Source organism: Emys orbicularis, chromosome 10 (assembly GCF_028017835.1).
Source record: "Emys orbicularis isolate rEmyOrb1 chromosome 10, rEmyOrb1.hap1, whole genome shotgun sequence".
Classification (NCBI taxonomy): Eukaryota; Metazoa; Chordata; order Testudines; family Emydidae; genus Emys; species Emys orbicularis.
In genome coordinates, this window is record NC_088692.1 from 89,593,007 (window position 1) to 89,619,727 (window position 26,721).

The 26,721-nt window shown below is 53.6% G+C and overlaps 1 protein-coding gene across 5 annotated transcripts in view; it reads left to right on the plus strand.

The window, feature by feature from the left end:
• The window catches only part of FRMD5 (FERM domain containing 5), a 292,774-nt gene extending 266,334 nt beyond the window's left edge, over positions 1 to 26,440 (plus strand). For 3 of the 5 annotated variants that reach the window (XM_065412241.1, XM_065412242.1, XM_065412243.1), the window contains 4 exons: positions 7,210 to 7,284; positions 8,164 to 8,232; positions 10,645 to 10,751; positions 25,854 to 26,440. In XM_065412241.1, the coding sequence (XP_065268313.1) occupies positions 7,210 to 7,284; positions 8,164 to 8,232; positions 10,645 to 10,751; positions 25,854 to 26,440 (838 nt within the window). The remainder of the gene's footprint in view (positions 1 to 7,209; positions 7,285 to 8,163; positions 8,233 to 10,644; positions 10,752 to 25,853) is intronic. The other 2 variants (XM_065412244.1, XM_065412246.1) reach the window with 1 other exon arrangement.
• Positions 26,441 to 26,721: the final 281 nt, after the last annotated feature.

The window sequence follows — 26,721 nt, forward strand, 5'->3', positions numbered from 1 at the left end:
AGCCTGACGCACAACCATTGGTCCATGGCTCCTTATTCAATACATTTGGAACAGCCCATACTGTGTTTGGGGTTTCCTCATCCGCCACCCGAGGGACACGCTGGTAGCTTAGGACGCTCCAGGAAAAAACCTGTATTCTTGGACAGGCTTTAGCCCTGGTGGAAGACAGACAAGAGGAGGACAACAGGTGACGTATACGAATACCATGTTGCTGTCATGGAAATAGACTGTAATGGAGCAAGAAACATGGCCCTAGGCAGATGGAGGTGGACAACCTGGGTTGCCTCCTGTGTTACAGGGCACGAGAGCATCTAATTAAAAAACAATAATGATTAGCAGGTCTGCCATCTGCCAAGGTGCCTACGCACCAGACTGGGAGCTTCCCGCCCCCTTCCTGGTTCTGGAACGCAGCCAAGTGCTTAGCATTTAAAACTTCCACTGCTAATTGCTTAGCCGTAAAAGTTTAATCAGGAAATTAAAACTTTAATTGTTTGGAGATTAAAACTTTAACGCTAAACAGCTGATAGAGACCAAGTCTGGCCTGGCTGAGCCCCCCCCCCCATCATCACGACCAAGGGATGGCTGGGTCAAACCTGAGCAGCACTGTGACCCCCTGAGCCCAGCCTGCCCCCCGGGACCGGAGCTACAGGAGCCAGTGTAGAGCAGGTGCTGCAACCCCCCAGCTCATGTCCTCCCACCCCTCTGGGGGCAGGACCCAAATTCCCGGCCTCCCAGGGGACCCTTTGACGCATTCTGGCAACCCAGTTTGGGGTCGCGACCCATGGGTTGATAGAGCCTGCCTTTGAGTGCTCGGCTACAGCAAATACAGCGCTAAACCTCACCAGTGCAGAGAGATCAGGCAAGTCCTTGCTTATAACAAACGGGCCAGATCCCCAGCGGTGCCAGAGCTGTGTCCGCACACCTGGAGACAGGGGCTGGGGCTTCAGTGACTCCAAGCCACTGACCATGGGGGTGCTGGAGGGTGAACCGGCCCCTGGCACAAAGTGAAACAGCTTCCCTTGGGGGTTAACAGCTCCCTTTCCCCGCTCCACTAGCTGGGATCTCCAGAGCCCAGCACACCCTGGATCCCCACCCCCGCCCTGTGCTAGCCAAGAAATCTCCAGTAGTAGAGGAGTTCTCGTTTCCTGCCCAACGGCCGCTTTAAGCCCAGCACCACGAAGGGTCTTGGAAGGACAGAGAATCAGGCCCGTGGCATCTCTCTTTTTTGTGTTGATTTTACGTATCAGAAAGTTTGAGGCATCTAATGCAAATGCAGCTCAGAGGGAAGAACTGAAAGAAGCGTGTTCCTGACCATGATTGGACACTTCAGGCCCTTCTCCCTTCTGAATAGAGAAGGAAGGATGGTGTAGGGGGCAGGGTACTAGCCTGGGACTCCAGAAACCCGGGGTCAATTCCTATCTCTGCCACAGACTTCTTGTCTGACCATGGGCAAGTCACTTAATCTTTCTGTGCCTCAGTCCCCGTCTGTACTATAGGGAACGACGGGGTCTTGTGAAGATAAAATCCATTAAAGATTGCAAGGCGCTCAGCTGTTACGGTGATGAGCCATATCAGTCCCCAGCCAGAGAGAACAGCCTTTAATTTATAGACCTAGTCTCGGGTGGGGGTTCTCGTTCTCAGTAATAACTGTAATCTCGGGTCCCTCGCTGTGAAATGATGTAGGCCCAGCTCTGCCCTTGAATGCATGCAGGCAGCTTCCACTGATGGAACAAGCCCCAGGCAAAGGGGCAGCATGAGGCCGGTGCACCACTTAATTCCCACCCAATAACCCGACGTGGAGTTTGTAACGTGAACTCCTCAGAGCAGACGGCAAAGCACTGGGATAGTCCATCTCACGTTGCTCTTTTGTACATGATTATCTCAGGACTCAAGAGATTGTCATTAGTTTTGTCCCAAAGAGAGTTTCTGAAATTGCATCGGAGAGGACTGGACAGCTGTTGGAAGAGCCAGGGATCGTACCGTGTCAGCTTTCTTGGGTGAAATCAAAAATGTTCAGTATACAACTGAAGAATTACAGTCCTGTGACATAAATGTACAGTGCTTTGTCACCCAATTCAGAACACCCCAGACAGACATTCCTTGTTTCCAAAGGAGAGAGGGAGAGCACCCGTTAGGGGCTGAAAAGTGGGGAAGCCTTTAGGGTAGAAATTGTTGCACCTTTACGAAACCGGAACTCTGTGGGATGCTTGTTTGGGAAAATAGGTCAGTTTTCTGTTCCTTTCTTCTTTTGATTAATTAGTTTGATCTTGAAAGAGTCAGGGTATAAAAGAAGTCACTTATCTATAAATCAGTAAGACATCAGATAGAACATTTTGGTTTCACCACACTGCTTTCTGTTTTACTTAAAAATAGACTGCTTTGTACTTTGTAATGAGTTTTATTTTAATCAGTGAGATGTAAGATAAAGTGTAATGTATTCACTTTGGGAATACTGCAATCAGCAGCTGCAATCATCAGGTTTCATGTCTCATTACATGAACATGAAATGAAATTGCTATATTGCTTTACAACTTTTTGTTACGACTAATAATGGAGGTGAATTACTGGTGGATTACGTGCCCATTAAAACGGACCGTGGTCTCATTCACGCTGCAGTGTGTATTTACTGCTCAATGGGGGTAATGCTGGATTCTCCTGGGATGACTGAGGAGCAAGTGGTGTCATCCCTCAGGGCTTTTGATGTATTTCTGACCAAAGTCGCATCCAGAAAGGTGCCAAGCTGCCTCCAGGTAGTGTGTGATCTGTGTACTCAGCATCCTCCCAATCAGAGGTTCTGGTAAGTATCTGAATATGCTGGATAGTTTCAGCCCGTGCAGAAACCAAGCACAGAAGCTTGTTACTCGTCTCCTGGGATGCAGTGTTCTTGGCTTGGCCTGATGATGAAGTGCGATGCCTGTGTTCATTGTGTCCTGCCGTATCTGTGACTGCACAGCGGGGCAGAATGCCACCAGTGGCCAGCCAGGGGCTACTCAAACCTCCACCAGCATTTATCTAGTTATAACTTCTCGCCTTAACTATTCCTACATCACCACCTAAAAAAGACCCTCCACCTCTCCCTCCTCTGGGCGCCCATTGCGCTGGAGATGCTGTCTGAGCCCAGGTTCTCTTTCAAAGGGCTGCACCCTGGTTAAAGAGCAGCTCATTGTAACAGGCCTTTTCGGGTGCTTGGGTAAAGTTCAGGAAATGTGTCTGTCTCAGTTCTTGGCAGGTCGCCGAGGGAGGTACAGTATTAATGATTTGAGGGTGTGAATAGTTATAATTAGAACTCAAGCTCTTAGCAGTCCTTTCTGTTCTGTACCCGTCCTGCGTAAGCCACTTCTCTTCTCTCATTGTGTTCTGTATCTCAGCCGCCCGACTCTGAATTCTGTCTCATTACCATTCTCAGTCAGTGTCAGACTCCTATCCGCTGTTGCTGCTAAAGTTACATCTGGTCAGAGCTGTGAGATCAATTGGAGAAGGGGAGAATGAAAGGCATGTGGCTGCCAGAGAGCACTGGCTCTTCGCCTCCACCCTCTCCCTCATGAGCTGCTGTTGCATGAGGATAAACCGCAAATAGCTGGAGCTGTTTCTGGAGTTCATCACCTAGTGCTAGCTCGGGGATGTGCAGGCTCCCTGCCAAGCGACAGCTCCTCGCCCCATCGCCAGTTACCATTTTCTTGTAAGAGGATTGGGGGCAAGAGGCCATTAGATGAGGGGCCTGATCCTGCCCATGCTTTCTGGCAAGCATGTTGCAAGCACAAGCAGTCCTGTTAACCTACGTTGATTGTAGGAGTACCTCTGGGGGTTAATAGGACTGTTCAGAGCAGGCAGGTGCAGCAGTGTGCTCGGTGTTTGCAGGATGGGTTTGAGGGCACCCAACAGAGTGATGACATTCTTAAAAGCCACCTGGAATAGTGCAGCTGTCGTGAGATCATCTGTTCTTGTGAGATTTCTGCCATCTTGGGCTGGCCACATGCTATCTCCAGCCTGAATCAGATGCCTCCCCCCTTTGGATCTGCACCAGAACCTGTAGGGATGGGATGGAACCTGGGAATTCGAATTCCTGACATTTGGTGAGGAGGGAGGGTTTGATATAAATAAATAAATATATGGAGATACACCTATCTCATAGAGCTGGAAGGGATCCCAAAAGGTCATGGAGTCCAGCCCCCTGCCTTCACTAGCAGGACCAAGTACTGATTTTTGCCCCAAATCCTTAAGTGGCCCCCTCAAGGATTGAGCTCACATCCCTGGGTTTAGCAGGCCAATGCTCAAACCACTGAGCTATCCCTCCCCCCAGGTCAGTTGCCAGGTCAGGGCTTTTCCTGATTGTAACTGGAGCTGGTACAAAAATGGATTTTGAACATTCTGTGAAAATTGTTTGGAAGAAAAGGAAGAAAAAATGTATGTCCATGAATTTTTTCACGCAGTTTTGGTTCTTTTGTCAAAACTCAATGTTTGTTCAGTAGTTGAAACAGAACATTTTCCATTTGTGATGGACAAAGCCTGAAAAACGTAATCTTCTGCTTCTGTCAGTAAAAAGGTGGAAGAACCCACCTCCTTCGGTGGAAAAAAGTTTTGATGACAAAGGTTCAATCAGCTCCAATTATGAGTACAGTAAAAGCAGCTGTTTGTTCCCCCGGGGAAGGGGTAGTGAAAGGCGGAGGGGCAGGCCTCCCCAGGTATGCTGTGTGTCAGGGAGTCCACATGGGCTGCGTTCCCTTCCTTGCACGCTGTAGAAGTGGTGAGGCCAGTGGCTCGGGGAAAGACATTCGTTGCCCTGCGACCGCACCAGTGTCACTGTTCTGTGCTGCGTTTCCAGAAAGCTCCATCACGAGAACATTCTGAAAACACTTAAGTAATGTTGCCTGAAAGCGTGTACCCAGCTTTGTCCTGTAGAGATCACAGCGAAACGCCATTTATAGCAGGGCTGCCCTGCGAGCAGATTTGGGCCCAGTCCTGGGAGGAGCCAAGCAGCTGCAAATGCTCTCTGAGGTGGTGGGAGCTGCAGGGTCTCGGGATCGGCCCATTGTTCTGGGCAGTTCCTTGCCTGTGATGGTTTGGGGTTAATCGAGGTCACAGATAAAGTCCATAGTTAAATCATTTCAAGTCGGAGTCATTGTATGGGGATGTCCCACAGGCCACCCTACCCTGACAAGCGCTGGTATACGATAAGCTAGCAGCAACCCTTCAGCACCTTCTAGAGCTCACTAGACATTTACATACAGAAGCCATAGCAACATCACTAACAAAATAAACTCCCAGGCTGGCTAGTGCTGACAGTTTCTTCGTCCAGCTCCTCAGGCTCCGGCTGCATAATGAAAGGGTTATTTGCTGTACAGGCCATTTTGTAGACTAGCCGTTTTCTCCGTGGACGGCACTTCCTGCGTGTTCATACGTGATCCAGGAGGGGGGCGTTGATTTCTCCTCCATTTATTTTGCCTGTTTTCAGGAAATGTCCTGAAATCGGGATTCTGGTGTTGATTTTGCAGTTCTGCTTTGGGGCAAAAACCTGCAAAAGGTCGCCATTTCCCCCCCAAAATATGCAATTGTCTTCATGGAACAGAAAAGCAAAGCCCTCCAGCTGTGCGGCTTTCCTGCTCCGTGGCAGCTGTGTGGGTGGCCTCTCATGCCACGGGAAGTAGATTGAAGAGCCAGTGTGTTGTCCATTCCTGTTCCTAGTGAATCGCCCCTGCCAGCTCCTCTGACTGACCCAGATGTGGCCGGACCATGGGGTTCCCCTGAGTGGGTTGGAAGGGTGGTGCAGTTCCATGCGGGGCTCCGTGAGCACTGCCTGCAGTGGGGGCCGGGCTCAGAATCCAGGTGAGCGAGGCCTGGGGGATGCACCTAGCACTGCATGAATGTATCTGCCACTCTGGCCCTGTGGGAAGAGAACGTGGGCGCACAGAGTGTGAGGTTGGAGCAGTGTGCATGCTGTGAGGAGCAGCTGCACGCCCGGATGGAGGGATCCACCTGTCCCTGGAGATCCCATCACAGTAACTTGGGCTAGGTCCTGGGAAGCAGATTGTGCCCAAAGTAAGTTTGCTCTGGGCAGGGGCGGAAATAGAGAGCCAGATTCTCCCCTCTGCCTGAGCAGAGCTCAGAGGCGAGGGCTGCAGGGAGCGGGCTCCCAGGTGGGGACCTGCTCCAGTTTGTGCCCCTGGAGGATAGGTGTAGTGGAGCTCCACTCCACCCCTCCCTTCCTGGGGACGTTCCCACGCCCTCCCCCCTGTGCCAGGTGTGGGAGGAGGCGGTTATACAGCTCCCCCGTGTGAGGGGGGTTCTCCCGCGGCCAGCTGTGACCAGAACACAGCCACTGTGCAGTGCCCTAGCGACCTGGGGCAGGCAGCCAGCCGAATTCCCTGTCACCAGCGCAGGGTCGACCCCCATTGTTAACCGCTTGCACAGTCCGGTTGTGCCTGTGTCGGCCTCAGAAGTTGCCTCCTTTGTGCGCTGTTCTAGTGAACGTCTGCGGCAGGGACTGTCGCTGTGGTGTGAGGACAGTCCGGTCCCACCGTGCCCGCGTGACTGTGTCGGACGTACAGTGCGGTGGGGCTGCAGTGACCCCGAAGGCATCTGTGCCCACCCTGAGTGGCCGTGTCCCTGGGATGTGGGTTACATGGTTCCCATTCAGGGCTGTGTTAATGATGTGGGCTGGCTGTTTCCCTCGAGTTCAGGGCTGAGCCCTGTTTCACAGGTGGCTAACGGTTTGCCGTCAGCTCCATGTTCCAGCACCGCAGGGAGGCGGGGAGGGAGCTGGCTCGGAGTAAGGAGAGCAGACTGGCACATTTTGAGCCGCGTTAGACAGTAACACGGTGTTACTTGCAATGGAAGGGCCTGCTCCTGAGAGGGGCTGGGGGTGCTCAGAACCGCTCCCTGTTGGATGGCAGTTGGGATTGTCCAGATCCGAACGCCCTCACTGAGTCCTTGTGTAGATGTCGTAGTTTTTCAGGGTCCTGCTCTCTGCTGCCACCTGTGTTTGGAAGCTGAGCCTGCGGGTAGGGGCTGCGGAAGGGAAGGCGCTGTCTGTCACGGCTCCGTTTGAGGGTGCCCTGGTCGATCGTTTAATAGAATCAGCTGCACCCCAAAGGCCAGGGCGGCCGCTCTTGGTAAAACATGGCCAGCGCGCCGCGTCACATCCATAGGCATTGACCTGCCGCAGCCCGACCTGTGTGTGGAGGGTTCTCCATGTCCTTGGTGTTGTTTCAGGTTGGAGAAGTCAAGCCAGGTCCGCACAGTATCCAGCAGCAACTTGTTCTTTAAAGGAAGCCGGTTCCGATACAGGTAAATAATGACAGTAAGTAGCAGTTACTGGATATATTTTCAGACGCTCCTCTGGGTGGTGGATGTAGCAGCTTCTTGACTGCTTAAATACAAGTCTTTTCTGAATGTCTTTCTGAAAAGAGACTCCTTTGTCGCAGGAGATTTTTGTATCAAAGCATTTCCAGGTAGCCAAGTAACCTAATCATCCTTTTATGTTTCCTTGGATTTTGTTTTATTTTGCTACATGTTATTCCTGATTTTATCCCTTATACCCCTCTTACCTCAACAGACCAAAAAAAGAGAGAGAGAAAATTGCAGCTGATTTTTAAAAATACAACAGTGTGTTGAAACATTCCAGTTACTAAAAGGTGATGTTCCTTCCTGCATCTGAAGCAGAAGTTTAGATGCTGAATTTTAGCAGGCTGTAATGAACGATCAAAGTGTGGGATGCCGCCAAGCGTTAGAGATTTGTAAGAGGCTCCAAACATTGTGGAGACATTGGGCCAAATTCTGTTCTCATGCACACGTGCGTCCATCTGGAGTGGCCCCTGTTGTTTGATGTTCAGAATCCTACACATCAGAGGAGAATTAAATTCCACTCAGGTGGGACTGACCGATCGAACAGGAGGTGACCAAAAGGGGTGCTGCCCTTTGGGAACCCCAAACCTGTTCATTTTTAGCAAATGTCTGTCTTTTCCTCTCCGTTTGGAGGCTGTTTGCCCACGGCGCTCGGTTCCCGTGTGTGAGACTGGAGTAGGTCTGGAGTTCTGTTGAAGGATGTACTGTTATGGAGGGCGAGGGCAAAGGGGTGACTGTTTATCAGAGCAGTAGAAAAATCTCGGCAATAGCCAGAATGCTTTTTCAGTTCTTGCCCTGTTTCTGTTCTTGAACCACTTGCAGTGGCCGAGTTGCAAAAGAAGTGATGGAATCTAGTGCCAAGATCAAGAGGGAGCCCCCAGAAATTCACAGGTAAGAACCATCAACAACTTCATAGCAGAGTCGTGGACACGAGGTGCATTGATCTACAGCATCTCACCTTGATTTCAGTCCCGCCTAAAGTGTTGGGAATATCCTGTAGTCAGCCAGAGCATGGCAAGTGCTCTTTCAAGCTGCTTCCTGCACGAGTAGGGTGCATATCACTGGGGTACCATTCCTGAGCAGAGGTTGGTAGTAAAAGGGCTTTGTTAGCTGGAAAGGAAACTGGTTCACTTCTATTTCGTCTTATGGTAACACTGAGCACTTCTTGCAGTCTGGTACTCGGGCAGCGCTAGCATTGGGGTTGGAGTCTTGGGCTGAGTGTGGTGTTTCAGGTCATAGCGGCTTGTTTAAACACATTGCTAATGAGCTTTGCTGCTGTGACTAGACAGTGGGTGAAACCCTGGCCCCATCGAAGTCAATGTAAGTTTTGCCATTAAGGACATAAGAACGGCCATAATGGGTGAGACCAATGGTCCATCTAGCCCAGCATCTTGTCTTCCGACAGGGGCCAGTACCAACGCTTCAGGGGCACTGTACAAAACAGGGCAATTTTGGAGAGAGACGGCTTCTGACAATCAGAGGTTTAGGGTCACCCCAAACATGGGGTTACATTCCTGACCATCTTAGCTAATAGCCATTGATGGACCTATCCTCCATGAAATTACCTAGTTCTTTTCTGAACCCGACTATACTTTGGGGCATCACAACATCCCATGGCAGTGAGTTCCATAGGTTAATTGTCCATTGTGTGGAGAAAGTATTTTCTCTTGTTTATATTAAACCTGCTGCCTATTCATTTCACCACGTGGTGCCTAGTTTTTGTATTGTGGGAAAAGGGCAAATAACACTTCTCTATGCACTTTCTCCACACCGGTCATGATTGTACAGCCCTCTATCATATCCCCCTTTGGTTGTCCTTTTACTAAGCCGAGCAGTCTCTCCCCATATGGAAGCTGCTGCGTACCCTTGCTCAACCTTTTCCAGTTCCACTATGTCCTTTTGGAAATGGGCAGCCAGAACTGGACAGAATATTCAAAGGAGGTTTATATGGTGGTTATGATCGATTCTGTCTTATTTTCTATGCCTTTCCTAATAGCTCCTAACATTGTTGGCCTTTTTCACCACTGCTGGGGTCTTTTGTGTACTTTTACCCTCTGAAGGCAGCGCCCCGTCAGCAGCAGCACAGAAGTAAGGGTGGTAATACCACGACCCCCCTTGCGATCCTCCCACAACCTCTTTTGGGTCAGGACCCCTACAGTTACAACACTGTGAAATTTCAGATTTAAATAGCTGAAATCATGAAATTTACAATTTTAAAAATCCCATGATCGTGAAACTGACCAAAATGGACCGTGAATTTGGTAGGGCCCTAAATATAATATATCTGATACCTGCAAACGGCTTCTCATCTGCATCACACACGTGTATCACAATCGCACAGTTATCAGTCAGGCCCTGTGTGTAGTATGTGCACCAGGCAAAAGGTTTCCCCAGCATCTGCCTTTGCTGCTCCTAAGAGACCAAAAACCTGACAACCTGACTCAGTTTTAGTCTAGTCTAAATCCACCCTGAGAGCTTAGCCTGGGGAAGGGCTGCAGGTTTGAGCTCAAAGCCATCATGTCAAAGAACTCATTGATTTAATGTCCCTGTGTCCATCCAGCTGTTGCTAAAAGTATCTGCTGATGTTTTCGTTGGTTATTCTTTTCCTACCCGACATCACTGAGCCTAAGCTGAGGCCCCAGCACTGCCTGCCAAGGAGAGGCGGTTACGCTGGGGGAGACTTGCTTTGCCTGTATCTCGGCAGAGGCACTGCTGCTCTGTTACCAGGAGCTCGGAGTGGAGTTTTTGCTCCCAATCATTCCTGTGCTTTTGACGGGGCTGAACAAGCAGCAGTTCTAAGACTTCTGCTGCCCCCAGGCCTGCCCCTCCTGAGCCAGAATTCCTCCTTGCCCCGGGGAGCAGAACAGGGGCCTTGCTTTGCTGTGCCTGCAGGGTGAGACGCAAAGACGTACAAAGAGTTTTGCACATCTCTGGAAGAGACTCGCGTCCGTCTCAGTTTTGTAAGGAGGTTGTTTTCTGTCTGGTGTGATGGGGTGGGGGGACTCCAGTGCTTGAAGGGGGGGGAAATAATTACTTGTTTGGAACACCACTCTCAGCTCCCAGCACCCAGATCCGGCAGAGCTCAGGAAAGAAGCCAAAAGCGAGGCGGTGGGTGCACACATCCTGCATCTGGGCTCTCCACGCCTGGTCTGACCACTCTGCACCCGACTCCTGCACGGCTTGCTAAGGAGAGCGCAGCTGTGCGCTTTCATTAAGTTGCACCTGCCTGGCTCTTCTGCCTCTCGCTTGGTTTCCTTTTACTAGTCCCTAGGTGTCATGCTCATCTCTTTGCTTTCTCTACAGAGCAGGATTGGTTCCTAGCCGCAGCTGCCCTTCCATCACTCACGGGCCAAGACTCAGCAGTGTCCCCAGGACTCGAAGGAGAGCTGTTCACATCTCAATCATGGAAGGTGAGCTGGGGGCATGGATAACTCTGGCTGTGTTTTACATGCATTCGCGGTGTTCCAGTCCCATTCTCCTCCCTCTCCGAGGGCAGTTAATGATGCTTCAGCTGGTTTAATGCTCCTAGTCCCCTCCTGAATGGAATAATTACCAGTTAGAGCAGAGAATCCCCTGGCTGAGAGCAGAGGTATTCGGCTGCACACTCATTTGTGGCTCACCTAGGAGTCCAGTGGATGTTTCTGCCTTACCAGCTAGCAACGTATATGCTGATTTCTTCTCCTCTGCTCCAGCCACCAGTAAAGGGGAGACGTCAGTCAGCAACAGGAGGCGGTAGCTGCTCATCCACTCGCAAGGGCCTGCTCGGGCAGGATCAAAGGATCTAGCCAAATAGAACAATGGGCAGTTCATCGCCATGACAGTAACAAGATCGGATCTTAGCAGCTTCTTGGCATTAGTCAAACGAAGGGGACTCCCAAGCAAGAGGGGTGGGTGGGTGGGTGTGGTTAGAGAGCGCTAAATGGACCCCAGATGCCAAAGGTGGGTACAGATTATTTGGGGTAGTTGACTCTAGGGTAATGGGCGTTTATCTGTGTAATGATGTATATTATATACACAAACGGAGAGCGATGCACAGGCACATATATAGTTCTATAGGTACGACATACATACGGGTATAGACATGTATAAATATATATTGCACCAAAGGGACTAACGTGCTATTTAAAAAAAATTCCCAGTGGCCCAATCTAATGTTCTGACCTGAGAGCTGTGGACCAGCCTAGAGGGCTCGTGATGCATTAGGGGAACGCACAGGAGTGTGGGGCTGGAGGAGACCTCGAGAGGTCACATAGTTCAGCTCCCTGCACTGAGGCAGGTCTGTGAAGCTAGAGCTTCCCTGACAGGGGTTTGTCCAACCTCTTCTTAGAACCCTGCAGTGACGGGGCTTCCACAGCCTCCCTCCCGAACCTGCTCCAGGGCTTAACTACAGTTAGAAAGTTCTTCCGAAGCAGGGCCGGCTCCAGGCACCAGCGAACGAAGCAGGTGCTTGGGGCAGCCAATGGGAAGGGGCGGCACGTCCGGGTCTTTGGCGGCAATTCGGCGGCGGGTCCCTCTGGGAGCGAAGGACCCGCTGCCGAATTGCCGCCGAAGAATGAAGCGGCGCGGTTGAGCTGCCGCCTAAGTGCCGCCGATCGCGGCTTTTTTTTTTTCTTTCTTCCCCGCTTGGGGCGGCAAAAAAGCCTGAGCCGGCTCTGTTCCTTAGAGCCAATCTAAATCTCCTTGCTGCAAACTGAGCTGATGACTTCTTGTCCTACCCTCCGTGAACGTGGAGAACAATGAATCACCATCCTCTTTATAACGTATTTGACGACTGTTATCAGCACACGCGCGCACACACACACACACACACACAGAGTTTTGTCTTCTCTAGATTAAACAATCCCAGTACTTTCAACCTTTCCTCATCGCTCATGTTTTCTAAACCTCTCGTTATTTTTGTTGCTCTCCTCTGGACTCTCCAATTAGGGAGTTCAGGGAAGCTGATGTAGGAGTTTAACAGGAGTTTCTGTATGTGCTGAATACCCCTGAGCCCGAGCTATCTGGGGCATTGATTACGTGAAAACAGATTTCATTCATCATTAAGAAAATATTGACCAAAAGAAAGGATATCTCCATTATTTCCTTTCTGTCTCCTAGAACTGGAAGGGACCTTGAAAGGTCATCGAGTCCAGCCCCCTGCCTTCACTAGCAGGACCAAGTACTGATTTTTGCCCTAGATCCCTAAGTGGCCCCTCAAGGATTGAGCTCACAACCCTGGGGTTAGTAGGCCAATGCTCAAACCACTGAGCTATCCCTCCCCCCTAACTGGTCACTTATGAGAAAAAAAAATGGCTTTGGTCATTAACTCCCCCAGCAATCATAGGGCTCTTGTACAGTGACAGGGTTGTTGGCTTGCTAAGGAGCACGCAGAGTCTGCACAGCAGAGGGTAGATCAAATGTGTAGCAGAGTTGTTCCCTGTATTTTATGGCAGTGCACTTCGCTGGAAGTACCTGTGGCCTGGGTTTTAAGGCCACTCACCTAGAATTAACTCTGAATTCTCCCTAGAAATGAGTTTATAGCTTAGTATAAGCAGAGTTGAGTGAACAATTCATAGCAAGTCATATGGCCATCTCATTTAGCTGCTTCTTCTCTTTGTGATTTTCTGTGAACAGCTTTCAAATTTCTCAGCTATATTTGCTGTTTCAGATTATCTGTCAAAAACTTTCTGCAAATGATTCTTAGCCTGTCGGTGGTTCACGAGATGTTTATTGTGCATATTTGATATTCAAAATGTATTTGTTAGTTTTGATTAGACATGTAGATCACATGATTGTGTCCTGGTCCCTGATTGGATGCAGATGATTCTTCAACTCAGGCTTCCACGGGGGTTCCTCGCTTGGAATCTCACTGACCTCCTTTAATTGTATCTGGAACATCTGTGATTGTGTTTTGCACACACACAACCTGCATTTGTGCATGCCATACAGGGCACAGGCAGGGAGAGTCTCCTCTGCACTCGCATGTGAACACAGGTACGGCAGCCTGCTGAAAATGTGGCTGGGGGCCTGATGCTGATCTCTTATGGCGGCAAATCCAGAGTCATTCCCAGCAAGGCGGTAGAGCTACGCCAGTGGAAGTGAGATCAGACTCCGGCCCTGGCTCCTCGGCTGCCTAGGGACCTTCATTCCCAGGTTTCTTCGGGGATTCATTTACAAACCAAATAAGAACAATTGTTTTGAATTGTCAGGCTAACGTTGTGTGGGTTAAGAGAACTGCAGCTTGCTTTTAAGGTGACTGGTAGCTATTGACAGTCTTAGCCCTTGTGTAACAAGCTGGTGGCCTGGGAATTTCCTTGGTTTCTTCACAACCTGGCTGCAGAGACAGAATCCCTGTGTAGGCTGCAGGCTGTGCAGTGATAACGCCCCCTTCCCCGACCACCGTCCTTCCCCTGCCCAGACCGTTGCTCTGCCGCCCACTTCGGAGAGAGGTGGCTCCCTGCTGGGCGAAAGGCTGGCCCAGGTCAGATTTACTAGCCCGAGTGCTGCTGGGAGCTCCCGCTGCCAAGAGAGCCTTGTGCACCCGACTGGCTGGGGCTTAAGAACCAGACCTTAGCTCCAGCAGCCAAGGAATTAGTTTTATTTTAATGCTTCCATGGCCATAAAGCTGATTCATTAGCAAAAAGCTCGTCAGTGCTCGGCTGTCCCCCAGCAGTTGGTTGGCAGGGGCGGGAGGTGACGGTTTGGAACGGAAGCCCTGCATTTTCAATGCATGCACCACCTTGTAGCCTGGGAACCTGTGCTAACGGGGATGAGAGGTGTGTGACTAACCCCCCCTCCACACACCCAGACCTCCCTTTGATAACGTACCCTAGGAGGCCCTGTGCAGAGGGGAGGAGGGGGATCTCGCAGGGCTCCCCCATCACTACAAAACTCGTGGCTGCAATAGCTAGTGGCAGCTTTCAAATACAAATGAACATAGGGACGGTTGAATCGCTGTCACTAACGCCCAGATGCTCGGTAGGAGTTCTGGGCAGCGAAAAGATTCCTGCTGGTGAAAGCGACACCATTGCTAAGTCTATCGGCTTCACTTAAATATCTGCCTGTGACTGAAAACAGCCCTTCCCAGTGACAGACAGATCTGTTCTCTGGCAGGAGAAGGGGAAAGGCATCCCGGCCAAACAGCTCCTTTCCTTCCCGGACAGCAGCTGCTGGTGCCAGGGAAAGGAAACGGTGGTGTGAATCCCAGGGGATAGCAGGTATGTTGAGCAGGGTTGCCTGCCGGTCGCTGTGTCCTAGCCCAAATAACACTTTCCGTGGGAAACACAAGCCCAACACAGCCCTGCACTCAGTTGCGTGCCGGGGCCATGCATCGGGAAGTGTGGTGCAGAGCTAGTCCCACGGCAGATGCAGAATGCCCTTGTAAACAGGCTGGCGCACAGAAGTGGGACTAATACAGAAAGAGCCTCCTACAGGAAAGGCTGTTGCGTCTCGGGGTTTCCCAAAAGCCAGTGTATTCCGGCTCCGACGCAGCACGATAGCAGGGCCTGATCCTGCCCCCTTGTGGCCAGAGAGTTTTGCCACTGTCCTCAGTGGAGGCAGGATTGGGCCCATATCGCATTCTAGGGTGGGGGGTGGTCAAACTACGGCCCATGGGCTGGATCCGGCCCATGGGATTGTCACCCCTGTGGCGCCGCGGGGCTAAGGCAGGCTCCCTGGCTGCCCTGACCCCGCGCCACTCCTGGAAGCGGCCGGCACCACGTCCCTGCGACCCCTTGGATAGAGGAGGCAGAGGGCTCTGCACACTCCCCTCACCTGCGGGTACCTCCCCCTGCAGCTCCCATTGGCTGGGAATGGGGAACCGCGGCCAATGGGAGCTTGGGAGGAGGTACCTGCAGGTGAGGGCAGAGCGTGGAGCCCTCTGTCCCCTCTGCCCCCAGGGGCTGCAGGGACGTGGTGCCGGCCGCTTCCGGGAGCGGCGCGGGGCCAGAAGCCTGCCTTAGGCCCGCTGCGCACCGCTGCCACCCTGGAGTCACTCGAGGTAAGCGGGCCGGGCCGGAGCCTGCACCCTGAACCCCTCCTGCACCTCAACCCCCTGCCCTGAGCCCCCTCCTGCACTCCGCACCCCCTCCCACATCCCGCACTCCCTCCTGCGCCGCAACCCCCTGCCCCGGCCTTACATTCATGGCCCTGCATGCAATTTCCCCACCCAGATGTGGCCCTCAGGCAAAAAGTTCCCCGTCCCCCCCGTTCTAGGGGTGCTGAGTAGAGTGGGGATGGTCCCAGAGGAGGTGAAGGATTGGTTTGCATACGGTGAATATCAGATTGTGCTGGGGGCGGGGAAGGGGGTCAGCCCAGGACCCCATGACTTAGTGCGGTAGCACGGTCCAATATGCCACAAAAGGATCCACTGCAAAGCAAGCAGGGAATTAAATAACTAACATTTCACACCATTATTCTACCCAACCCCCAGGCTGCAGCTGCCTTTCCTCACGCTCACTTCAGCAACATGGAAGCCCAGAATAGCGCTGGCTCCCGGCTCAGCTCACCACAGTCATTTACGTCATTGCTGCCATTGGGTGAAGTGGCTGCAGCCCTCACCCTGTGCATTCCTGCGGCGGCTCCGTCCCACGCTGGGCCGTGCCCTGCTGCCGCGCCCAGGGGAGCGGAGAGGCTGCAGGAAGGGGGCTAGTCCAAGGCCACCATGGTGAAGTGTCTGATAAAGATTAAGACGAAAGTTACCGTCCATCTGCGGATAATCAACCACTGCTACCGGGATGTGACGGTGCGAGTGCTGAGCGTGGGCCCCCAGCTGCTGGGCAAAGCGCTCGGTGCCTCACCTCTCCTCCCGGCCCTCCCCGCCTTCGCCCACGCCGCGCCACGGGACCAGCGCCATGGGCTCACACCAGGTAACTAGCGGCCACATCCCTGCTCAGCTTGGCCGAACACGCGCTGCTCCCCGCCTGCAGCGCCAGGCCTTGGGGAGGAGAGGAATGGGCACCCTTGCTCCTGGGTCAAATCTACATTGTGTCCCCTCCTGCGCTTTTACTGCGATCTCCACAGCAGGGGCCTGTGTCACCGCTGGACCTGCACCACGGGGCTAAGTCTGGCTCCAGCCGTTCCCAGAAGTCGGCCTGGTTGGAGCTGGTGGCGCAGCTCCGTCTCTTTTAGAGAGAAGAGCCAGGAGGGGCGGTGGGGGGGGGGGGGGGGGGGCTGAATAAGAAGGGCCCAGTGCAGGGCTGTATGGATTTGAGTGTGGTTCAGACACTTGCAGGTGCTCAGATACCAGGGTGATGGGCAGCAGCAGCAGAAAACGCAACGCTGGCTGTGTAAGTCTCCAGCAGCATCTGACAGGTGTCAGCGAACGTCCTGCCTCTGCCAGAAAGGTTCACGGCTGCAGACTGGGGGTTGGCCTCCTTAGAACAAAAATACCTGTCATTGCTCTGCTGTGCTGACGCGGCGCCTTCCTGCATGTCGGCAGGCGGGGGTGGGCAAATACCTCGTGGCGTTCATTTGACAATGAGCAGGCTCAGAGGCTGCGTACTCAGGAAGCAGTTCAGCGTGAGAGCTGGCAAAGCTCAAGGGACTCCAGGAGCTGGAAAAGGAGCGGGAAGATTCCACACTTGGCTGAAAGCAGGTTTAGCCCCGACCCATCGGGCGGAGAGAGCGCTGGTGCTTGCTCGCTCCAGGGGAAACAGGAGCAGTGTTAGCTCTCCTGAAATGATCATGGTCTCGTCTTACCGCAGTCACGGGCAGGGGACGTGCCAAGGGGAAGGATGGGGACGGGGCACTTTTGGCTGTTACTGCTAAGGAGGAAATGCAGCCCTAGTCAGAGCGGCTGGTACGAGACCCAGGCCCCACTCCAGTCCTGCGTCAGCCTGAAGCTGTCTGGGTTTTGTACACGCCCGGCTGCCCAGCAGGGCATTTCCCCGTGTGAGTTCTAGGCAATGCTATGGACCCTATTCCCAGAGGCACGTCCATCCCGTCCCACCGCCTGTGGGCGGCCGGCGTGCTGAGCTCATGCCCTTAGCGGCCAGCATCTTCACACACGGGCCCTGTGACGGCAGAACCATCTTCCTCCCTGTGCCATGGTGCTGGGGTCTTGGTGCTTCGCCAGCACAGGCAGCAGCACACCGTGAAGGAGGCTGTTGCGCTACAGCTTAACGGCCACCCTCTTGGAAATCACAGCCACAGCAGAGGGCGATTTGTCTTCAGGCGGGCGCTAGAGAGGGCTCCAGCCATGGGTGGAAAGTCAGCAGGCAGGGTGGGGGCAGAGCTAAGGCTGGTGGTGGAAACATTAGTGTCTTTCCCAAATTTCTAGATTTGGGGGGGCAGGGGGAGAGGAAGGAGGTTGGCTTTTAGTGCCCGAGGACAGTCGCTCAGCCTTGTTTTAAAGGGCCAGCTTGTCTCTCAGTATTTTGCCTGGGCAGTTGACACACACCTACGGCACGTACGCAATGCTCGTAGATGCTGTAGAGGGGCTAGGACTATTTTATACCATCCTTAAGCACTACGTCAGACTCTCACCTACGGGGGCCTGATGGCGTGTGATGCCTGCGTGTCACTGGACGGCACGTTAACACAGCCCCCCCGGCCTCAGTTACTCTCTCAGTGCGCTCAGTGCAAACGCTATTGGGTTGATGTGTTACCAGCGGGGCTCAGAGCTGCAGGCAGCGAGCTGGTGCATTGGGTTTTGAACTAAGGCCCCCTAGGGTGCTCATACGAATGGCTCAAGCTGCGCTTGCTGTCCCGGCACAGGCAGCGCTAGTCCATGTGTCGGGCAGACGGAGGGAGTGGGGTTTACGCCCTTGCTGCCCCACCTGCACAGACATTAGCCAGGGGGTTGAATTTTAGGCGGGCAGCAGCCTATTGTCCCACTGCACTTGTTCCTCCGTCAACATTGCTGCCTGGGCCGGGGTCCCGAGCTGCCCCACAAAACCGTTTCAGCCTTAATTCATAGGAGCCGCCTTTCCCCGGATGGAAATGATTCCCTCCTATGGGCAGGAGCGGGGAGGGGGAACGGACGGGGCATCGCCAGTGTGTGTCCACAGGGCAGGCAGGGACCAGAGTTCAAAGCGCTAAAGCAGGGTGCTCCACATGAGCGTGCCGCTTGTTATGGGCTCTGCCAGCAGTACGGGGTCCAGTGACGGGGAGGCCCTGGGCTGGCAGCCCTAGGTCATCCCTCAGGGGTTGGGCTGGGGCCTGGCTTAGTTGGGGTGTGTGGTGGGAAACTGGGGCAGTGATGCTGCCTCCCCGGCCTGGCTGTGGCTCCCTACTGAGGTAGGGTGACCAGACGCCCCGATTTTATCGGGACTGTCCCGATATTTGCTTCTTTGTCCCGCGTCCCAACCAATGTTTGGTCGGGACACTGGACAAAAAAGAAATTTTGGCCTCCGCTCTGGCGCTCGCACCTCCCCCCCCCCCGCCCCGGCTCCGCCCCCTCCTTCCCCCATTGGCTCCCTCCCCAAATTCCCACCCTGGCCCCCGCCTCTTCCCCAACCACGCAGCATTCCTCCTCCCTCCCAGGCTTGCAGCATGGCGGGGCAAGCCTGGAGGGAGAGGGTGGCGGCGGTGCCTGGATCCTGGAGCTGGTGAGTCAGCTCCAGCACCCGGGCACCAGGCGGGCGGGCAAAGGGGAGCTGGCAAGGGAGGGAGACGGGGGCTCAGCTGTGAGCCCCCCGCCGCGCCAGAGGGCTCCTGCCCGGGCCGCTGCACCCTCGGGGCCGGGAGCGCAGCCTGGAGCTGGAGGCTGCTCCAGCCCTGCAGCCCGCGGGGCAGCGCGCTGGGTCCGGTCGGGGGCAGCGCGGAGCGGGCAGGGACCGGGTGGGCGGTGCAGGGGCGTGTGCCGAATCCCTGCTGCTGCTGCCAGGGAGCCCCGCGCCTCTCCCTCCCGCTCGCGGCTGCGGCTCCTTCCCGGCGGGACGCGCCCCCCGGCCTGCCCTGGGCACATGCGGCGCGCGTCCAGCGGCTCCTTCCCGCCGGGAAGGAGCCGCAGCCGCGAGCGGGAGGGAGAGGCGCGGGGCTCCCTGGCAGCAGCGGGGATTTGGCCCCTGCCGCCCACCCGGCTCCTGCCCGCTCCGCGCTGCCGCCGCCCAGACCCACCGCGCCCCGCATATGCCCGTGGCGGGCTGGGGGGGCGGGAGGCTCCGCGGGGAGGGCAGCGCCCCTAATGCCCCAGGCCCCTTTTAAACCCTTTTTTTTTCTCCGCCCCCCCCCTTTTTTTTTTGCTCCCCCCGTCCCAATATTTTATACTGCTAATCTGGTCACCCTATACTGAGGCATTAGGGTTGCCAAGTGTCCAGTGGAAAAGGATCCTGGCGGCCACTAAAATCCGGTCGGCAGTGCAGCGGGGCTAAGGCAGGCTCCTTACCTAAATAAATAAATTAATTAATGGAGATATCCTATCTCCTCGAACTGGAAGGGACCTTGAAAGGTCATTGCATCCAGCCCCCTGCCTTCACTAGCAGGCCCAAGTACTGATTTTGCTCCAGATCCCTAAGTGGCCCCCTCAAGGATTGAACTCACAACGCTGGGTTTAGCAGGCCAATGCTCAAACCACTGAGCTATCCCTGCCCTGGCTCCCCATGGCTCCCGGAAGTGGCCAACATGTCTGGCTCCTAGGCGCAAGCAGGGGCAGCCACTGGGGCTCTGTGCGCTTCCCCCGCCCCGAGCGCTGACTCTGCAGCTCCCATTGGCCGGGAACTGCGGCCAGTGGGAGCTGCAGGGATGGGGCCTGTGGGTGCTGGCAGTGTCCCCAGCTCCTCTGCCTAGGAGCTGGCCATGCCAGCCGCTTCCAGGAGTGCTGCCCCCGGACCCTCTCCCGCACCCCACCACCCTGCCCCAGCCTGGTGAAAGTGAGCGAGGGTGGGGGAGAGCAAGTAACAGCGGGAGGGGGGAGCGGGGCCTCAGGGCAGGGCAAGGGTGTTTGGGTTTGTGTGCTTAGAAGGTTGGCAACCCCCTGAGGCACCGCTGTAGGGCTGATGGGCAGGAGGGTGTAGACCTTGTGCCACCGCCCCTGCTCCACGGGTGGCAGTAGGGCGGCCAGTCACGCGTGGGGCCCAGTGTGCCAGGAGTACCTGCACGGTCCCCTACATGTTAAAGCAGGGGGTAGGTGTTGGACAGCTAAAACCCTGCCCTGTCTGTAATGCAATGGTCCCCAACCTGGGAGCGGGCTGCAGCTCTGGGCAAGGGGGAATGTGGATGGGGTAAGGGCCCGAGGCTGGGGCCACAACCAGGGGCCAACCCTCGACCAAGGGTGAGGGCGGGAGCCGATCCCCAGGTGCGGGGCTGGCAGCCAGGACCCCAGACATGGAGAGGGTGGGGGCAGCCAGGACTCTGGGTGTGGGACCATCGGCGATGGCCAGGGCTAGGGGTGGAGCTGGGGGGAGGGCGCTCTCTCACCTCCCGCCTTTGTCAGAATACTACTGTGACATTAGCGGGCATGGGGATTTTTTATCGGTTGCACACCAGAGGAAAGGCAACCACATGCTTTTAAAGCACAAACACCTGCCTAAAGCCCACCCACTAGCAGGGCTCTCTAGCTGTGAGCTGCTGCCTATGGCCCAAGAGGGCCAGACATCATCCCCCCGTGGTAGCTTAATAGAAACATGTTCTAATGGCCCCCTCCCGCACACACCCACCACCTCCCAGCCTGGGGCAAAGCCCAGCAGGCCCTTTTGAAATCACACCTCAGAAAGAGACTTAGGGACTGATAACGGGCAAAGCCTGGCCCGCTGGCAATGGCTGGCTGTCGGTACCACCGGCGGGCTGCTCACACATTAAGGCTGTGGGAAATAAGCTGTTGGCCTCAGCGAGTCCCTTCTAGCTGAGCTCTTTGTCAGTGCCCGGGGGCAGCACTCCTAGGGCCACCTGGGGGCTGCTGAAGGCGGTATTGGTGTGGCAGGAGGTGCCACGCATCACTCGTCCCTCTTAAACCAGTGCACTGGCATTGTTGGGTTTTATAGTTCATCCCAGAGCAGGCCCCTCCAGCACTTCCCCTAAATGGGGCTTGGTGGTGACCTTCAACCCCCCCCCTCCCCATGGCATTTTTCATACACAGAGGGGTGTTAGGCCTTTTGTCTTGGCCCAATGCCAAGAGCATTAACTGCATCACACCTACCTACATTCCTGCTGCTCTTACAAGTGGAGCCCAGCGTCACTGCCTGGCCTAAACTGGTGGCAGTGTTGCTCTAGGCTATTGGATAGCGACTGCGGGACAACAACTCAGGCAGGAGCCCTCCAGAGTGGCTGGGGTTATGAAGCTTAATTATTTCATGTTTGTAAGTGCGTTGCTGACTCGCGTTTCCTGCTGCAAGGGTTGTAGTCTGTTGTACCGCTTCGTACCTTACCGGCGCTGAAATGGTTTCACTGAAGTCCTGTTGAAACCACTGTGAACTGCTGAGGGCTCAGCCCTTTGACAATCACGTATCTAAATATGGCCTAAGGACGCTAAATGTAGGCCCCCAGTTTTGAAGTGGGTGACTAGTTCAAACACATTTAGGGATGTTTGTGACTGTGTTGCAGGCAAACAGCCGCAGGAAGGCCAACAACGCAGTAGCCTAGATTAAATACGAGCAGCTAAATGTGAAAATGCCTTTTAGTTCACTTAATTCAAAGGCTGTAGGAATGGGGTGAGTGGCTGAAAGAGTCACTCGCGTTGAATCATCCCCGGCCATGGAATCTAGTACTGCAGTGCCCTTGGCATAGCACGTTATGGTTAAATGCCTGTGAATGACTGTAAGAGGCATTTATTTAAGCCGTTGATAGATGGTATCCTCGGTGTGATGTGAAGTGAGTATGTTACGGTTCTTTAGGTGGATGGAAATGACACGGCGGGTGATTGTGGCTGTGATTTAATGAGGCCAAGCAGCTGCGCCGAGGTTCCCTTTTGCAAACGCTGTGTGTGCTCAATGTCCTGCCACAAGCCTGACCGTGTTGGTATCGGCGCTGTAGACACGTATGCAAGCATGGGCATGTGCACACACTCGCACAGCTGAACCCTTTGCCTCAAAATGGACCCAAAGCCGTTCTTCAGGATTTGAGAACAGTTAATGTTTCTGCCTCCATTTTTGCTGTCGTATGTTGCGACTCTGCCTATCAGAGCCAGGGTGCTCGCGTGCTGAAAGAGAGGCTGGTCTAGCACGCTTTCCAGCCCAGCCTCGTCAGACCTGTTGGACTAGAACTGAAGACCGCTAGGGATTTTTTTCCCCAAAACCTGGGTTCCAGCCATTCTTACGGGTTTGCATGCTAACATGCAGCCACTAAGGGGGGTGCGGTACCAAGTCTCTGAAAGGATTTTCATGAATTATAGAAACTAAACATGGACAAGATCCCTGTTAGCTCAGCTTGCTCTTCTCCCTGCCACAATGTAGGCCAGGAATTGCACTCCCCTGGCGGCAGGTTTGAGTCACATGGAGGAATGAAGGCTGGAGCCTAGGCAGTAGCAAAGGGGTTAAAAAAGGAGGAGAATCCACTTCATGGAGCCTTGCTTCCCTGAGCAAGGATTATTTGGTCTTTGGCTGTAACACGTTCTTGTATGGGCACAGTGAAGAAATAGGGCTCTTTGCGGTACGTTAGCTCAAGGTGATTGCATAGCTTTAGAACATATAGTGTGGTTACGGCACAGAAATACTAAACCGAATGCATGGCATTACTTTCAGCCCCAGCTGAAATTAGCTGCTTCATCTTTTCTGCAAACATGGTGCACTGTGTTCTCATGACTTTTATACTGACACCACCAAAGTTAAAGGCAAAATTACCAGGGTCGACAATTTGTCTGTTAAAAACAAAACATCGAAACCATCCCTCTGGAAGTTCATCCTGCCACGGGAGGCTTGGCTGCCACTCCTGCCGGTGCCAGGTTTTTGGGACATGCAGGGTTTGCGGTTATATTTCTGTGCAGTTTTGTGCTGCTAGGCAGTTGCAGTATTTTGAGAAAGCAACACCTAGGGTCAGGTCCTCAGCTAGCCTAAGGCACTTGGCTTCATTGACTCCAGTGGCACAGACTTACCCCAGCTAATGGTCTGGCCCCTCGTTACTGGGATTGATGCTACTGGCACCCAACCTGAGCCCCTCACTCAGCAGAAAGCAATGGCAGGGTTCTCGTGTTCCTGAAGGGCCGCGCCCGCAAGCTGACGCTTACGGCCTGCCCATATCTGCATCAGTCACAAGCCTGATGTCATTAGAGGGAGGCAGCTGCTAGGAAATCTTTCCAAAGCCAGGATTTGGGGAGTCAATGCTGGCGCAGGATGTGCATTTTCTGCCACTGCCCCTCCATTAACAGTAATTACACTGCTCACCATGCAAGGCCCCCCCACCGGCCTTTGCTGGGGCCTAGTAGCATCCCTCCCCTGGATAATTTGTGTATGAGCTAAATCAACCAGCAGGACGATTCAGGGGTGACTGCTTTACAGGTGGTGACTTGCACAAATGCTAGGGCACCTCATTGCTGAAGACCCAGTGGTGTCTGGGTTTGTGCCATTCCGCTCCTTGCGTCTCATACAGCATCGTGCTCAGTCCTCCCTGCTGGCCAAATACAGCCTGCAGTGGGAGGAGCGAGGCGGGTTGCACTGGATCAAGCTTTTACTGCCCTTGTTTCCAATGAGCACCCTAAAGCAACTCCCTGGAGACATTAATCAGTGCATTAGTTCTCCGCTACTTACTGGGGGGCGATGCACGATGCAGGTTAAACTGTTCACAGAATACTCGTGCGCCACCCTGTGCGGCTGCTGAGACAGAGTGAAGGGGCGTTTGATGGAATTCTCTTGCACAAGACATTTATCTTCAGGAGCACAGAAAACAGTGTCACGTTAAGGTTGCTACTGGTACCTGGCACCTTTCCAGGCCATGGACAGTAGCAGCTTGTATAGTCTCAGATCCCCATCTTGCTCTCAGGGCTTTGTGGCTGTGGCCTGGCCTGAGAATGCCAGTTCTCCGCTTCCCCCCGTCTCAGGGCTGCAGCCTGCATTAAACACGCCCCTTCCTAGCTCTTGTATGCCCGTGCCGTGGACCAAGCCTGCAGGTGCTCCGCTTTCCCCCCTTATCTGAGAGCTGTGTGTCCATGTCTCTGCCTCCTGCCAGAACGCCAGGTGCTCTCTGCATCACTTGATTCATTGTACAAACAGGGATTGCGGTGTCGGGTAAATAGATGCCTGGCTGTATCTCAGACTCTGGCCCAGACCTGCAGGTAGCATAGCCATTTCCAAGCCCCTCTGGCACTACAGGGTACAGCTCCAGCTTGGATTCTAGTTAGGGTTACACGGCCCTGTGGAACCAAAGTGAACATCTAATCAGTCTTTAAAGATTAGGCTGGGTCTGGGTACTAGAAACTGGCTCACCTCAGGGAAACCTGGCTTATGTGGTTACTGCCCCAAGGTTTTTATACCTAATTTTACAGAGGCATGTGATAAAATGAAAGTGAGAAGCTGGTCACGTGGAGGCAGGAGGAGACGATCTTGTGAAGCCCTTGACCCAGCGGCACCCCACCCCCCACATTCTCCCAGCCCCCCAGGGGATAGAATTTTTTCAAGGCCATGTCGCTATGCCTGTGAAGTGAAGAGTACTTTGAAAAATCAATTTTAAACAAAGTTTCAAACTGCCTCACCTGGGGTGCAGTTCTCCCTCCCCCCCTAATTAGGGTAAGCTGCAAAACTCAAAGCACCACTCGCTCTAGGCTGGCTATTACCATCTTGCTGCTCATTTTCACGGCTTCTCTGCCTAGAGCCTCTGATACATGACAGGGAAGGTTAGATGGGACAAAGGGCATCGATTCACGGGGGGACCTTGGTTAAGTGACTTAGGCCTCAATGTTCAACACTGTCCCCTAATGTAGGGTTCCTTAGTTTTTAGGTGCCCTGCTGCAGTGGATAAGGCCTCGTTTTTAGAAGTGTTAATTGAGCAGAATGTCCATTATTTCAGCTGGAGTTGTGGGTGCTTATCTCAAAAAAATCCCAACAACAAAGACCAGATCACTCATGGTAGGCACCCAAAATTAGCAGACCCTTAGAAAATGTGGGGGTAGAGCCTGTCTGTGCTTCCTTTTAGCCATTAATGGACTTAACCTCCATGAAGTTATTAGCCAGGCTGGGTAAGGAATAGTGTCCCTAGCCTCTGTTTGTCAGAGGGTGGAGATGGATGGCAGGAGAGTGATCACTTGATCATTGCCGGTTAGGTTCACTCCCTCTGGGGCACCTGGCATTGGCCACTGTGGGTAGACAGGATACTGGGCTGGATGGACCTTTGGTCTGACCCAGTACGGCCGTTCTTATGTTTTCACTATCCATAAGATAGGGATAATAATGGCCTCCAGGGCAGTGGCTCAGGTTTAATTCTTTCGTAGGCGTGACCTGAAGAAGAGCTCTGTGTAAGCTTGAAAGTTTCTCTCCCCTCCTCCCAACAGAAGTTAGTCCAATAAAAGATATTGCCTCACCCCCTTGTGTGTCTACTATTTGCAAAGCAGTTTGAGCTCCTGGGGTGTGGTGTACAGGTTTCCTATACACAAGAAGGGCTTCACACCCAGTAACTAACACCCCTGTGCCTCCTGCACATCTCTCAGCCTGTCGTCTTTCACTCTCCAGGCCTGGAGTCGCTGAGGGACAGCGCTCACTCGACCCCCGTGCGTTCAGCCTCTCATGGCGATGCTTTCATGTCCCATTCGCGGAGTAGCAGAGCTGAGAGCAGCGAGAGAGTGGCAGTCATCTCCGACGAGATCTACAGCCCTGCGGATAGCGTGCTTCCCACGCCGGTGGCAGAACACAGCCTGGAGCTGATGCTGCTCGCCAGGCAGATCAATGGCGCCCCCTGCAGTATTGAAGAAGAAAAGGAGTCTGAAGCCAACACACCTACTGCAACTGAGGCTGATGAGACGGGAGGCGAGTTCAAAGCCTTGTGGCAGGGTGGTGGTGGCGATGGCGGGACACAAGCTGCACAGGTGAATAAGTTTGTTTTAAGTGTCCTCCGTTTGCTCCTTGTGACAGTTGGACTCCTCTTTGTTTTGCTCCTTCTCCTGATCATCCTTACCGAGTCTGACCTTGACATTGCCTTTTTCCGTGATATTCGCCAGACCCCCGAGTTTGAACAATTCCATTATCAATACTTTTGTCCCCTCAGGCGATGGTTTGCCTGCAAAGTCCGCTCCGTGCTGAGCCTGCTCATTGACACCTGAAGGCATGACTCTTCCTAATAACTAGCCAGGTGGATTCAGAAGATACCTGCTACCAGTTCCCAGCAAATGGGACCCATCGTGGCACCATCGGCCCATAAACTAAGTCCTCCTTTCATGAATCAAAGTACACTGCGCCCTAGGATGTTTGTTCCTGAAAGAAGAAAGGGATAGATTTATGCCAGATTAAAAACGCATTTCATTAGCGCTCCACTTTCCTGAAGTACTCAACCATTCAGTTTTTAATTCTTGAAGTCTGCAGAATAATTTAAGATTTTAATTGT